This window comes from Xyrauchen texanus, chromosome 10 (assembly GCF_025860055.1).
Source record: "Xyrauchen texanus isolate HMW12.3.18 chromosome 10, RBS_HiC_50CHRs, whole genome shotgun sequence".
Taxonomy (NCBI): domain Eukaryota; kingdom Metazoa; phylum Chordata; class Actinopteri; order Cypriniformes; family Catostomidae; genus Xyrauchen; species Xyrauchen texanus.
In genome coordinates, this window is record NC_068285.1 from 46,900,642 (window position 1) to 46,917,268 (window position 16,627).

Genomic DNA, 16,627 nt, shown 5'->3' on the forward strand with positions numbered 1-16,627 from the left:
CAATCAAAGTGTAGAAACATCTGAAAGATGATCCACAGAAATGGAATGCAACCTGAGCTCAATTTCAAGTGTTATATCAAAAGGGTCTGAATACTTACGTCAATGTTCTAAAAAAAATCGGTTCAGTTTTTGCTTTGTCATTATAGGGTATGGAGTGTAGATTGATGTGAGAGAAAAACAATTATAATTTAAAGCATTTTATCATAAGGCTGCAACATAAAATGTGAGAAAAAAGGGGTCTAAATTACTTTCTGAATGCACTGTATTTCCTAGTCAACACTTTTTCCAATGATCTTCAATCCTGTGACATTAAAATACCAAATATTCTGAATTTAGCAGGGTTGTCACAAAACATGTGACAGGCTTGATATAATGTAGTGCTTTAGGATTCGGCTCAGGAACTAATATATATATATATATATATATATATATATATATATATATATATATATATATATATATATATATATATATATATATATATATATATATATATATATATATATACACACACACACACACACACACACACACACACACACACACACTCACCTAAAGGATTATTAGGAACACCATACTAATACTGTGTTTGACCCCCTTTCGCCTTCAGAACTGCCTTAATTCTACGTGGCAAGGTGCTGAAAGCATTCTTTAGAAATGTTGGCCCATATTGATAGGATAGCATCTTGCAGTTGATGGAGATTTGTGGGATGCACATCCAGGGCAATAAGCTCCCGTTCCACCACATCCCAAAGATGCTCTATTGGGTTGAGATCTGGTGACTGTGGGGGCCATTTTAGTACAGTGAACTCATTGTCATGTTCAAGAAACCAATTTGAAATGATTCGAGCTTTGTGACATGGTGCATTATCCTGCTGGAAGTAGCCATCAGAGGATGGGTACATGGTGGCCATAAAGGGATGGACATGGTCAGAAACAATGCTCAGGTAGGCCGTGGCATTAAAACGATGCCCAATTGGCACTAAGGGGCCTAAAGTGTGCCAAGAAAACATCCCCCACACCATTACACCACCACCAGCCTGCACAGTGGTAACAAGGCATGATGGATCCATGTTCTCATTCTGTTTACGCCAAATTCTGACTCTACCATCTGAATGTCTCAACAGAAATCGAGACTCATCAGACCAGGCAACATTTTTCCAGTCTTCAACTGTCCAATTTTGGTGAGCTCTTGCAAATTGTAGCCTCTTTTTCCTATTTGTAGTGGAGATGAGTGGTACCGGTGGGGTCTTCTGCTGTTGTAGCCCATCCGCCTCAAGGTTGTGCGTGTTGTGGCTTCACAAATGCTTTGCTGCATACCTCGGTTGTAACGAGTGGTTATTTCAGGCAAAGTTGCTCTTCTATCAGCTTGAATCAGTCGGCCCATTCTCCTCTGACCTCTAGCATCAACAAGGCATTTTCAGCCCACATGACTGCCGCATACTGGATGTTTTTCCCTTTTCACACCATTCTTTGTAAACCCTAGAAATGGTTGTGCGTGAAAATCCCAGTAACTGAGCAGATTGTGAAATACTCAGACCGGCCCGTCTGGCACCAACAACCATGCCACGCTCAAAATTGCTTAAATCACCTTTCTTTCCCATTCTGACATTCAGTTAGGAGTTCAGGAGATTGTCTTGACCAGGACCACACCCCTAAATGCATTGAAGCAACTGCCATGTGATTGGTTGATTAGATAATTGCATTAATGAGAAATTGAACAGGTGTTCCTAATAATCCTTTAGGTGAGTGTGTGTATATATATATATATATATATATATATATATATATATATATATATATATATATATATATATATATATATATATATATATATATATTTATTCGAACGATAGATAACTATTGGTGTTCTAGACTGTAACATCATTGAGTATTGGGTGATATCATTTAGTAATCACTCGATGAGAATAAAAATTGTTGGCATTTTCTAGCATATATTGCACCGTTTCCTGACAATGATCCATTAATGTGACAAAATCACATGTAGAAGGATTTCTTTTGGCCAAGTTCATCATCACCGTTTTGATCAGATCATCTTCCTAAAACTAGGTTTCACCTGGTAATTCCTGACCACTGTAATGTGAGCCGGACCACGGCGAGGACGACCGTAGTGAACCACGTGATCATGTTTGGGTCCTGGGATTCGACAGGATGAGAAGAGCTGTGGAAACAATTCCATACATAATGGGCGTTCACGCATGTACTCCACTGCCAACTTCCTACTGCAGGAGCGAAGATAGACAGAGAGAGATCCATAAGGTCACACAGAAAGCAAAACAAGAGAATCATATTGAGTTACAGATAGTAACGGTGTGATATATTTAGAAATAACAGCATGAAATTAATCTGTTGTGTTTGGCAGATACAGTTGAAGTCAGAAGTTTACATACACTTAGGTTGAAGTACACAGATTTCATACTAGCAAACTATAGATTGGTAAGTCATTTAGGATATCTACTTTGTGCATGACACATTTTTCCAACAATTGTTTAGACAGATTGTTTCACTCTTAATTGACTATCACAATTCCAGTGGGTCAGATGTGTACATACACTGTTAGGAAAATTCCAGAAAATGATGTCAAGCCTTTAGCGTCTGATAGGCCAATTCATACCTTTTTGCTTGACATCTAAAGAAATCAGCAAAGACCTCAACAAAAAAGTCTGGTTCCCAAAAAAGTCTGGTTCATCCTTGGGAGCAATTTCCATATGCCTGAAGGTACCACGTTCATCTGTACAGACAATAGTACGCAAGTATAAATGCCTTGGGACCACACAGCCATCATACCACTCAGGAAGGAGATGCATTCCATCTACTAGAGATGAACGCAGTTTAGTGCGAAAAGTGCAAATCAATCCCAGAACAACAGCAAATAATCTAAAGATACTGGAGGAAACTGGTAGACAAGTATCTATATCCACAGTAAAACAAATCCTATATCGACATTACCTGAAAGGCAGCTCAGCACGAAGCAGCCACTGCTCCAAAACCACCATAAAAATGCCAGACTAAAGTTTGCACATGGCAGGGCTCCAGACTACGACTAAAATGGTTGCAAATGCGACCAAAAATAATTGATTGCTACAATCATATATAATCTAGTCGCCATTGGCGACAGTCGGGTTGTGCACGTTCATATACGTTTCGTCAAACATCATCTTGAGTTTTTGAATACATCTTTGGAATGCGCACCACCAGTGACACCCGTTCTGTTTGACAAGCTCGCTGCACCGCATGCAACAAACCCAGCGAGTCATGAACATATTACTCTTTTGAACTGGATCTTTTCCATGAATCACCAGAAAAGGACTGAGGGTTTGAACTCAGGAGCTTAGGTTAGCAGTTTGAATCAGATTCACTTCCTCAGCAAATCAGCCGTGTTCACAACTGGGAGTGCGGGCATTTCAAAATAAAAGTCCCATGTGTATTTCGGGCTTCTTTATAATTAAAAGTCCCATATTGTGTAGCACTTTTTTTTCTTCTGGTAATTATTGATTGGGATTGGAGTAGCACAATAAACTGCTTCTGGGATTTCATTCAGTTTGCACTTTTGTAGTCTCTGTATCTGGGCCATCCAGTAACCGTAAAGAAAGACAAAAAGGCAATATTTTAAACAATTTAAATTTACGCTATTTTGAGGGGTTGGAAGTCGGATGTCATTTCTGGATTGATGTGCAGAGATGGGGAGGGTGGCAGCATCTAGAGGATTGGGTAATTTGGACTTGTTTGTGGGAAAGTGGGGCAAATATCTGGAATTTTTGGAGGGCTCTCGGGGAGGGACGTGTAGATGGTGTGTGTTGATTATTATATTTTATTTTTTTATATTTTTTTGTGTCTATAATCATGTGGGACCACTGGGCTGTTCTTGTGGGTGGGGTTGGGGATGTTTTTGCTTTTATTTGTTAATATATGAATAAAAAAAAATTTAATCTCAAAACAATTGAAATTATTAAAAAAAAAAATAAATAAAAAATAATAAATAAATAAATAAATAAAAATCAAGCTTTTCACACTTAGCACAACTGAGGGACTTGTACACAACAATTACACAAGGTGCAAACATGAATTGATGCTCAAGACAACACACTACTCTATGTATACTATACTTTATGTAAACATCTGTGTGACAGGGCGGAGGGCGGGGCCGGGTCGTGATTCTACATACCAGGTCCCCCTTATCAGGCTAATCAAGCCTCCGAGAGGGATAAAGGCCGAATGCGAACAGTGGTGTTTACGGGCAGCTGTGTTTGTGTCTTTTGTTTTAAGTTCTTAAATATTTATATTGTCAAGCCAGTTCTCGATGACTCCTTTCCATAACTCCTATTACACTGGCCAATAATGTAGTGTAATGTAGATTCTGAAGAGCAGTAAAAAAAAAAAAAAATCTCTTATATTTGTTTAAACTATGAAAGGGGTGTGAACATTTATGAGACAAAAGGGAATGCAAACTTATCTTCTCAACTATATAAACTGTTTATTAAACCCATTCATCTAAGGTTATCAAAATGACTTTTCTTTGGCTTTCCATCTTGTTTCTGAACAGCAATCTAAATCGAGAAAATCTGTGATTTGGCTACTAAAAACTGTTTTATAGTCTGGAGCCCTGCATGAGGACAAAGGTCTTTTTTTTGATAAATGTTCTCCGGTCTGATGGAACAAAAATGTAACCATTTGGCAATAATTACATTATATTTGGAGGCTTGCAAGACGAAGAACACCATCTCAACCGTGAAGCATGGGGGTGACTGCATCATGTTGTGAATGTGCACTGCAGGAGGGACTGGTGTACTTCACAAAATAGATGGCATCATGAGAAAATAAAATTATGTGTATATATTGTAGCAACATCTCAAGACATCAGCCAGGAAGTTAAAGTGCCGTCACAAATGGGTCTTCCAAATGGACAATGACCCCCAAGCACAACTCCAAATTTGTGGCAAAATGGCTTAAGGAAAACAAAGTCAAGGTATTGGTGTGGCGGCCATCACAAAGCCCTGACCTCAATCCAATTTGTGGGCAGAACTGAAAAAGCATGTGCGAGCAAGGAGGCCTACAAACATGACTCAGTTACACCAGTTCTGTCTGGAGGAATGGGCCACAATTCCAGCAACTTATTGTGAGGAGCTTGAGGAAGGCTACCCGAGTGTTAGACCCAAGTTAAACAATTTAAAAGCAATGCTACAAAATACTAACAAAGTGTATGTAAACTTCTGACCCAGTGGTAATGTGATGAAATAAATAAATCATTCTCTCTACAATTATTCTGACATTTCACATTCTTAAAATAAATTAGTGATCCTCACTGACGTAAGACAGAGAATGTTTTCTACCATTAAATGTCAGGAATTGTGAAAGACTAAATTGAAATGTCTGAGGTGTATGCAAACATTTGACTTCAACTGTAAGTGAGTGTTAAAGGTTAGCGACTGATTTTGCAAAAGACACTCATTGAACATAAATTAATCAATATGTAATTGACAAAAACAAACCTGTCCACTTTGGCTTTGAAGTCTATCACTCCTGCAATTAGCTTTGATGCAAATCTAAAAAATAAAAACATTTATATTAATTTGTTTCCTAATCAGATCTGACAAACACACAACACTTCCTAGAATACACTACCAGAAATCATGACACAATATTAAATACTTTATTCAAAAAAATATTATTTTTTGGTAAATACATATTAAAATAATTTGAAATGACAAAACAAGAACCATTGTAAAACACATAAATATACCAGCAAGGTACAAATCAATAGGGTGTGTGTGTGTGTCTGTCACGTACACTAGTTGACCTCTCCAGTCAGTGAAGTCTCGTTTGGGGAGAGAGATGGCCGGGTTCGAGTGCACTGCCAGCGGTTGCCTGCACTCCAGATATGCCCACTGCACCCACCAATCAGAGATCTACAAGTCAAGACATAAAAAGAAATTCAAATTAAAAATAGCATATGCTTCAAGTTCACCTAAAACCACAAACACGCTCAACTAAATGACTGCATTCCTGTTTATATGCTTGATGGTATATCCACCTTTTCTGAACGCAAATTGATCCACGATTACAATGAATGCCCATTTTCATTTTCCAGCTGCCAGTGTTTTCACTCTGAGTGATAGGGCTGGGTATTGATACAGATTTCCCAATTCGATTGGATTCAGATTCACAAGCTCTCAATTCAATTTGATTCCGATTTTGATTCGATATCAATTCATATAGGTATACTTAAGCTATAAAATCAATTTTGCTTACATATAACAAAAATGATTTTCTAGCTAATGCTGTTAACAGGGTTTCTGCAGGTTTTACGAAGCCTTTATGACCTTTTGAAGACCAACTAAAGATAATTTAAGGAATAAAATTGTGTATGGTTTGATTTAAACAAAATGAGGGATCATAAAAATTGTATTTTGTTTTATTTAGTACTGCCCTTAAGAAGCTATGACAACACATTCTCACATATGCGCCACACGACAATATAGTAACCGAAATTACACACATGATCCTGTTAAGTTTACATTCCCTTGGTTTCTAATATGGAGTGTTGTTATCTCGATGAACAATGACTGTTTGTGTAATAATTGTTCACAAATCCCTGATAAACTGAGCAGTGAAGATGTTCTTAAGAAAAAACCCAACTACAGTCAAATTATTTGGTTTCTCAGCATCTTCTGCACATTTGAGTTCTTCCCAACAGTGGCTATATATATATATATATGAGGTCCAGATTTTGACAATTGACGGACTAATACACAACTATTACAAAACGTGAAAACAATTATTGATTCTAATGAAGGCAACATACGAACCAACAAGGGGTGCAAACTTTTGAACAGTATGATTTGTGTAAATAAGAGTACATTTTGTGTTATGTAGCTTTTGAAGGGCAGTACTTCTTTAAAAATATAATCTCTTATAGGCTATTTGTATACATTCTGAAAGGGGTGTGGAAACGTATAAAAACAGAAGGGTTATGCAAACTTCTGCACTAAACTGTATAGCTCTATAGTTTGTAAAAATTAATATTTTAGATTTAGTTTGTCAAGATATACATATAAGTGCTTGTACTATGTAAAATGTGCAGTGTAGCTGTCTAAATGTGGCAGTCTGATTTACCTCTGTGCTCATGTGGAAATGAACAATACTCATTGCACAAAGAAATAGATCGGCTTATTTCAGCTCGTTGTTGAAAACAATTTTTTTTATTGGTGCACTTCTACTTGTGCTGACTGACAGGATGAGAAAGAGTGCGTGGCAAGCGTTGGCTATCACTGGATATCATTGCCATTGTATCCAGATACATTTCAGAAGATTTGCAGAAAGACTAGAATGAAAGTATCGTCAAATCAACATGCAACGCTTTAAAATTGCTTCTCTTCTCTGCAAACGATACCAAAGACAATAGCGAGAAAGAAAATGAGTACACCAAATATAAGTAGAAAAAAATCAGTTGAGCCTACCAGCTGAAACCAGGACATAATTACAATATTTTCAATGGCCAGTGTAATGGGAGTTACAGAAAGTCGTCGTCGAGAACCATCTTGACAATATAAATATTTAATTAAGAACTTAAACCAAAAGACACAAACACACACAAATGACGGACAGCTGCCCGTAAATGCTCCCTCTCTGTCGCACCACTGTTCACAGTCGGCCTTTATCCCTCTCGGAGGCTTGATTAGCCTGATAGAGACAGAGCATTTAGGCCACGTCCACACCGTGGGGGAAAACTATCCAACCTTCTCCATTGACTTTGCATTGCGAGAGGCTGCCTCCTTGTCATTTATGACTTACAACAAAAACAAAACAATGTCTAAAAGCTGCTGTGTCACCAGGTAACAGCATCATTTCACCTACGATCAAAACACACACTGTAGACATACCGAGTGCCAGAATCCTACAATTAACCCACTCTTCCTGCTGATGCTTCACGTCTTATTGCCTGTATCCACCTTTGTCTCCTTAAAGGCTGGCTTTTACGGTTCGGAAGCTTATAAAAATGTATTTCTGGCTTTTTTAGCTTGTTTGCTGTACACCTTGTCACACAGCAACTTTTAGGCATTTTTCTGTCTTTTGTTATATGCCATAAATGACAAGGAGTCAACCTCTTGCAATGCAAAGTCAATGGAGACGGTTGGATTGCCGCCACCCCCGGTGGGTGTGGTCTTCAGATTATGACTCGTTGCGCTCTGTCTCTATAAGGGGCCTGGTGTGTAGAATCATGACCCGGCCCCGCCGTCCGCTCTGTCACACTCATCTATGCTATTAGTGTTTAGAATGAAATGCTTGTTTTTTTTGTTTGTTGTTTTCTATCAACAACTGACTGTAAAGTACACATTGTAAATTAAAAGATACATTATTCAATGACAAATTACTTGTGTGGATCTCGTCTTTGGACGCATTACATTAAACAAGTTAAATCAAACTTAAACTCTCAACATGCAGTGAAAGGATCTCGTTGCGGAACTTCTAAGCCAATATCCTCCTCAATTGCTGATGAGTGAAATCTGAACATTAAATCCCAGACATATTTTGCCTCATATGCGAATGATTTACATTGTGGAAAGTTGTGCATATAGTAATACATTGATCTTGGGATTAAATAATCAGAGAAAAATCTATATTTCTACCCAGTTCTAATTGCCATATGTTCATAGCGTTATATTTACATTTATGTACTTGGCAGATGCTTTTATCCAAGGCAACTTATTATTATTATTACAGGGACAATCCCTCCGGATCAACCTGGAGTTAAGTGCCTTGCTCAAGGACACAATGGTGGTGACTGTGGGGATCAAACCGACAACCTTCTGCTTAATATTTTAGTGCTTTAGCCCACTATGCTACCACCACAAAAAAACAACAACAAAAGACTTTCATAGAGTCGATACTTTAGAAAGTCAAGATGACCATTTTGACAGTGCCTCACCTGTCACAGGAGGAGTGGATGGTGCAAAACTATGAACTGAAGTTGGTTAGATTGATATCATAAACCTCTTCCGAGTTATGACAGCAAACAACTGCACATGTTAAGCACAAACTCTTTTACTCCAACTAACACTTAAAATCGTTTTTTTCCTGTCTGGACATATCCACATATCAAATAATGAGTAAATGAAGAGTAAACATCACATATAAACAAAAATAAACGTTATACTTTTAAAAGGCTTGTTTATCTAGACAGTCCGATTTAAGAATTGAAACCAGAGCTCCCAGGTTCTTTCTGGACCAATTAAACCCCTGGTTATAATATGACATTTCAAAGTGTTACTTTAAACAATATCAACATGCCCCTTAAAAATAGCACAGTAGCCGACCATGGTACATCAGACCATCATATGTTAATACCACAGTATTTTGATGTATACCTTGGTACTGAATAAATACTTAACCATATTTAAGCACCAATGTATTTCCAGAAATGTTATATAATGGAAATACAGTTTAAGTCAGAAGTTTACATACACTTAGTTTGAAGTCATTAAAACACATTTTCAAACCACTCCACAAACAGTGTAACTGTGTCTTTAAGCAGCTTGGAAAACTCAAAAAAATGATGTTAAGCCTTTAGGCAATTAGCTTCTGATAGGCTAATTGAGTCAATCGGAGGTGTACCTGTGGATGTATTTTAAGGACTACCTTCAAACTCAGTGCCTCTGCTTGTCATCACGGGAAAATCAAAAGAAATCAGTTAAGACCTCAGAAAAAATGTTTGATATCCACAAGACTGGATCATCCTTTGGAGCAATTTCTGTGGTACCTGAAGGTACTACGTTTATTTCTACAAACAATAGTATGCAAGTATAAATACCATGGGACCATGCAGCCATCATACCGCTCAGGAAGGAAATGCATTATGACAAAGGACCTTGTAGATGGGTAGACAAGTATCTATATCCACAGTAAAACGAGTGCTATATCGACATAACCTGAAAGGCTGCTCAGCAAGAAAGAAGCCACAACTCCAAAACCACCATAAAAAAGTCAGACAACTGTTTGCAAGTGCACATGGGGGGAAAAGATGCTACTTTTTGGAGAAATGTCCTCTGGTCTGATGAAACAAATTGAAGTGTTTGGCCATAATGACCATTGTTATGTTTAGAGAAAAAAGGGAGAGGCTTGCAAGCCGAAGAACACCATCCCAACCGTGAAGCATGGGGGTAGCAGCATCATGTTGTGGGGGTGCTTTGCTGCAAGAGGGACTGGTGTACTAAACACAACAGATGGCATCATGAGGAAGGAAAATTATGTGGATATATTGAAGCAACATCTCAAGACATCAGCCAGGAAGTTAAATGGGTCTTCCAAATGGACAATGACCCCAAGCATACCTCCAAAGTTGAGGCAAAATAGCTTAAGGACAATAAAGTCAATAAATTGGAGTGGCCATAACAAAGCCCTGACCACAATCTGATAGAAAATTTGTGGACAGAACTGAAAAAGTGTAAACAATTTGAAAGGGCTTGTTTGAGTATTTCTGTAACTGCTGATCACTTGGGATTTTCACACACAACAGTCTCTAGAATTTACTCAGAATTGTGCTAAAAACATAAAACATCCAGTGAGCAGCAGTTCTGTTGTTGTAAATACCTTGTTGATGAGAGAGGTCAACAGAGAATGGCCAGACTGGTTCAAACTGAAAAAGTCTACGGTAACTCAGATAACCGCTCTGTAAAATTGTGGCGAGAAGAATATTATCTCAGAATGCCATTCAGAGATGCGGGTTGGTGCTGTTTTGGTGGCACGAGGGGGACCTACACAATATTAGGCAGGTGGTTTTAATGTTGCGGCATCGGTGTATTTCCCCAAATACTAGTGGAATTTGAATATTTACATACAGTGCTCAAATATAATAACTATAATGTTTTATATATTCATATATGACATATCTGGCTATAAGATTTCTGTTTTAGAATTCAAGGAAATGTCCAAAAATATTGCATTACCATGGTATTTTGATAATACCATAGTACTAAAAGATTGTCATTTGTATTTATCGGGGTATTTACATGGTACTCTGGGGTACATCTAAGGGCATGTTCACACGTTATCTTGGTCCAGACCAAAAATGAAAATGATACATTTAGTCCTGGTTAGGGCTAAATCGGTGACATCGACGCAAAAAAATACGTCGACGCAAAATATGCACGTCGATTCGTCAGACCAAAAACAAAGATGGCGGCGCCGGAGAGTAGTAGCAACACGAGTGGCTCCTCAGACTATCAGAAGTGCAAGGCGGCACGCACTCGTTCCTCTAAAGTATGGGAATTCTTTAAAAGAAAACAATTCTGCGATATGTCGTCTTTGCAAAATGGAGATGGCCTTCCATTCTAGCACCACAGCAATGCACCAGCACCTGAAGAGGCACCACCCGGGAGCAGCTGCAGATGACAGAGCACCGCAAGTTTTTTTTCCAACTCCCCACTTTGCACTCGATGTTGGAGTAGGCTATAATACGTTGTCAACACCTAAAGTTTTCGCTTATAGCTATTAATAATGGGCTTATAGCTATGAATGTCGTAAAAAATACATAGAGGACACTGACAACGCGCTGACAGACAGGACCAAGCAGGTAACACTTAATTAAGTCTCAACTTTCAAATTTGGTCAGTCAAAAAAAATTAAACCATAAATAGGCCTACTATTTTGTGGCTCTTTAATGTGTCGTGACAGATTGCCGCAGTTAAAGCTGCTCGTGAACCGATCATCTTTTCCTTGGTTAATTTATAGCATCAAATATGCTAAACATGAATTAGCCTACATCAGAAGGACTGTTGTTGTCTTTTACTTTGGAATTTTAAGAGCAATAAACATATATTGCAATGTTAAGGAATTAATGTTTTTTTTCATTCAGATAAGTAAGTCAACATGTATAAATTGCTATTAGTCAATTAATTGGAAGATAATCTAATCAAAATCTAATCGGACTGCGGAAAAAATTAATCGTTAGGTTAATCGATGCGCCGAGAAGAATAATCGCTAGATTAATCGTTTAAAAAATAATCGTTTATCCCAGCCCTAGTCCTGGTTCGTTTAGCATTCACACTGGAATTTTTAACACCGAACCTACCGATACAAAGCCAAAGGCATCAAGGAAATTCATGACCTGATTGGACAGCTTTTATGACATATATATTTTTGACGGAACTTACCGAATCTCCAAAACAATGCTGGCGAAATGCGCTCGTTGGATGTATGGTGGTATTTTTACCAGCTGTGAACAAATGAAGAGTTTATAAAATGTGTAAAGGAGTCAAAACAACGCCAGGAGTTCCTCCGTTGTAAACACAAACGAAGATATGCTGCAAGGACGGCTGACGGGCTGTTCCGACGCCAGTACCGAACTGTAATGGCCAACATAGCTCCTATGATGAGAAGAACCAAGTAGGCTTGAAATCAGAATTAGGCAAATCGCTTCCTGTTTTTGGTCCGTTTAGACGTTTTTGGTCCATGTTGCGTTCATATATCAATCGAACCGTACCATGGAAGCGGACGTTCAAATGAACCGCACTAACACAGCAATCGCACCATAGTACTTTTTAATATAGGCCTAATCAAACCTGCCAAGTGTGAACACACCCTAAGAATACCATGGGATTACTTAGGTACTTTGTGTTGGTGGTGGTATGTAGTGCTTAACTAACCCAGTTATGTGAATGCTTCGCTCGATTAATGAGCTCTCTCTGCAGTTTTTCGCCCAGACCTCCGGGGCACCCAAACTTCTGCACAATCCTGCGTGTGTGTTCAAACTCATCGTCCGGTAAGAGCGGTTCCAGAGCCCGCAGATAACGCTGCAGCGTCTGCCCGAGCGGAGGAACGGGCTGCGGCGGTACCGAGGAGGATGAGTGGGCCTGTCTCGCCACCTGAGGAACATCACAGCATGACTCACAAGTTTTCACTTCAAACATGCGCCAAACAGTCACTTCACTTCCAGCTTATGCAAGTTAACTGTACTTTACACGTCGAGTGAGATTCAGAGAGCAATTTGCAACTGTGTATTGTTTTACAATTAAAAGCGTCACTTATAACTTGTTTAACCTTGTTTACAGTAAATGCACATGAAGCACAACATTTACCCTGAGTATGAAGAAAGAGCATGTTCTGGTGGGAATTTTCTCTAAGATCATAACTATAAGCTGTTTGTAGATCACACCGCACTTGCAAAGTCGTATTGATTGAAGCTTGTGCAAGTATGCACGTCGCGCAGACTCCGAGTCCTCATCAATCTTAGTGCAATAAGATAACGAGTTTACTTCTGGACGAAAATCAACAGATTGACGCTTTACTGCTGGCAGCTGAAGTGTCCCGCCTAGGTGCGCAGTCGATAAAGTTCGGCTGAACTTCGTGAGATCCAGCACGCGCTGCTCGGGTGTGGATTGGCAAATAGAAAACGTGTGCTGTGGTCAATAGAACACGTGTGCAGTGCTCACACACTGCCGTATTCTTTCGTGTATGTCCGCAAAACTCTACAAACATGTATGTGTGCGAGGCAGAAAAAACATACTGTCATGCTATGTGTACGAACTTCTACTGCACGTTGGTAGCACAAGTTCTTCACTCCTGATGGGAGACTATATAGGCTACATAATTTTTTAGTTGAAGACGTCATTCATTCATTGCCTTTTCTGCTTTTACTGAAACGGTACTAATTTTTTTTATATTGTCCCTTTCTTTTATTTCTCCACAGTCCCTCTTGTGCAATGCAACTTGATCTTTATTTCAGTGGCTATGTTTCCAGTAACATGTCACCATGCTACTGTTTCATACTATTTCTGTGGTAGCCTAAGCATAATGTTGTGCACAATATGCAAATATTCGGGTAGCAATGAAAACCTGGACGATTACATTTGCCACAGTGCCAAAACACACTCGTTTTCATTATGCATATGGTACAATGGGGCTAAAGGCACACATTAAAGAGATAGTTCATTCCAAAATGAAAATGATCCTATTATTTGCTCACCATCATTATATTCCAGGTGTGTATGACTTATGACTGAAGAAATTAGAAAAATATCTTAGCTCAGTAGGTCCTTAAAATGCAAATGTCTGTGATTTTTTTTGAAGCTCCAGTCATCATAAACTTTATCCATACGCCACCAGCTGTTAAATTAATGTCTTCTAAAGCAACACAATCGCTTTTGGTGCAAAAAAATATCAATATTTCAGTATTTTACAACTATAATCCAACTCTTCCGGGAAGCTTCGCGAGAGGGTGGAGAGCACGCGGTCTCTCGTGTGAAATATTACCAATGCCATGATACGGACGTAATCTCAAGTTCTCCTCATGGTTGAGACATGCAGGATAAGCACACAAATGCTCCATTGTGAGTAAAGAAACAGATAAATACATATCTAAACCAAAATCAACGGAAGGTTTTCTGTACAGCGTTCCTCCTACTCACTTGTAAACAGTGCTGCTCTTCCGGGTGTGACGGTTCTCGCATCAAATCCCAATGCGATTAAGTCACGTGCATACTGCTTCTGACCGGAAGTATGATTTAGTGTTTAAAAAAAAGTACTTCACCGTTTATCTTTTTTGCACCAAAAGCATTTGTGTTGCGATAGAAGACAATAAAACAATAGTTCACCCAAAAATGAAAATTCTCTCATCATTTACTCACCCTAATGACATCCCAGATGTGTATGACTTTCTTTCTTCTGCAGAACACAATGTTTTTTAGAATATATCTCAGCTCTGTAGGTCCATACAATGTAAGTGAATGGGTACCAAAAATTTTATGCTCCAAAAAGCACATAAAGGCATCATAAAAGTAATCCATACGACTCCAGTGGTTTAAACTATATTTTCCGAAGCAATATGAAAGGCGTGGGTGATATTTAAGTACTTTTTTGCTTGAAATTCTTCTCCTTATCCAGTAGGTGGCTGTAAAGCAGTTCAATGGAAAGGAGATGCGAGAACCGAATTGGCAATATAAATAATATTTTAATGAAGGCTTTAAACAAAAGACAAACACACACATGACGGACATGTCCGTAAACTATCTCTCTCTCGTCGCACCACTGTCTGCCATTGGTCTTTATCCCTCTCGGAGGCTTAATTAGCCTGATAAGGGACCGGGTGTGTATAATCACAACCCGGCCCCACCCTCCGCCCTGCCACATTGGCATATGCATGAAGAATGTGAATCACCAAAAACACAAGAAGAAGAGTGTGAAAGTGATCTGTTTCTCACCCACACCTATCATAGCACTTATGAAGATGTTGATTTAACCCCTGGATGTTGATTTTATAGAATACGTTTATGCTTATGGATGTGATTTTGGGAGCTTCAAAATGTTGGCACCAATTCCCTTGCATTGTATAGACCAAAAGAGCTGAGAAATTCTTCTAAAAATCTTAATTTGAGTTCTGGGATGGCATAAGAGTTAGTAAATGATGAGACTAATTTTCATTTTTGGGTGAACTAATCCTTTAAATGTCAAGAAGAGCTAACATAACATGTAAACGCATCAAAACCAACAACATGTATGCTAGACCCTATACCAATTTAGCTAGTAAAAGGGGTGTTTCCTTTAATCCAGAACTTTCAAGCTGGCAGTAATTAACCCTTTCATACAGTGTATCTGGAAAGTATTCACAGCGCTTCACTTTTTCCACATTTTGTTGTTACAGCCTTATTCCAAAATTGAATAAATTCATTATTTTCCTCAAAATTCTACCCCATAATGACAACGTGAAAGCAGTTTGTTTGAAATATTTGCAAATTTATTAAAAATTAAAAGAAATCACATGTACCTAAGTATTCACAGCCTTTGCTCAATACTTTGTTGAAGCACCTTTGGCACCAATTACATCCTCAAGTCTTTTTGGGTATGATGCTACAAGCTATTACCTATTTTTGGGCAGTTTCTCCCATTCTTCTTTGCGGGACCTCTCAAGCTCCATCAGGATGGATGGGGAGCATCGGTGCACAGCCCTTTTCAGATCTCTCCAGAGATGTTCAATCGGGTTCAAGTCTGGGCGTTGTCCCATAGCCACTCCTTTGTTATCTTGGCTGTGTGCTTAGGTTCATCTTCCAAAAGGACAAGACCCTTCGCCCAAGTCTGAGGTCCAGATCGCTCTGGAGCAGATTTTCATCAAGGATGTCTCTGTACATTGCTGCATTCATCTTTCCCTTGATCCTGACTAGTCTCCCAGTTCCTGCCGCTGAAAAACATCCCCACTGCATGATGCTGCCACCACCATGCTTCACTGTAGGGTAGGTGATGAGCATTGCCTGGTTTCCTCCAGACATGATGCTTGCCATTCAGGCCAAAGAGTGTTTCATCAGACCAGAGAATGTTGTTTCTCATGGTCTGAGAGTCCTTCAGGTGCCTTTTTCAAACTCCAGACAGGCTGTCATGTGCCTTTTACTGAGGAATGGCCACTCTACCATACAGGCCTGATTGGTGGAATGCTGCAGAGGTGGTTGTTCTTCTGGCCATGAAGAAACACTGGAGCTCTGTCAGAGTGACCATCATGTTCTTGGTCACCTCCCTGACTAAGGCCCTTCTCCCCGATTGCTCATTTTGGCCATCCGGCCAGCTCTAGGAAGAGTCCTGGTGGTTCCAAACTTCTTCCATTTACAGAAGATGGAGGCCACTG

The 16,627-nt window shown here is 39.1% G+C and overlaps 1 protein-coding gene across 1 annotated transcript in view; it reads right to left on the reverse strand.

The window, feature by feature from the left end:
• The window catches only part of cratb (carnitine O-acetyltransferase b), a 34,016-nt gene extending 20,606 nt beyond the window's left edge, over positions 1-13,410 (reverse strand). Inside the window, exons 1-5 of the mRNA XM_052135534.1 lie at positions 13,095-13,410; positions 12,663-12,881; positions 5,809-5,927; positions 5,511-5,564; positions 2,078-2,243 (exon numbers count right to left, since the gene is read on the reverse strand). Of these exons, the coding sequence (XP_051991494.1) occupies positions 2,078-2,243; positions 5,511-5,564; positions 5,809-5,927; positions 12,663-12,881; positions 13,095-13,145 (609 nt within the window). The 5' untranslated portion in view covers positions 13,146-13,410. The remainder of the gene's footprint in view (positions 1-2,077; positions 2,244-5,510; positions 5,565-5,808; positions 5,928-12,662; positions 12,882-13,094) is intronic.
• Between the last annotated feature and the right edge of the window lie 3,217 nt (positions 13,411-16,627).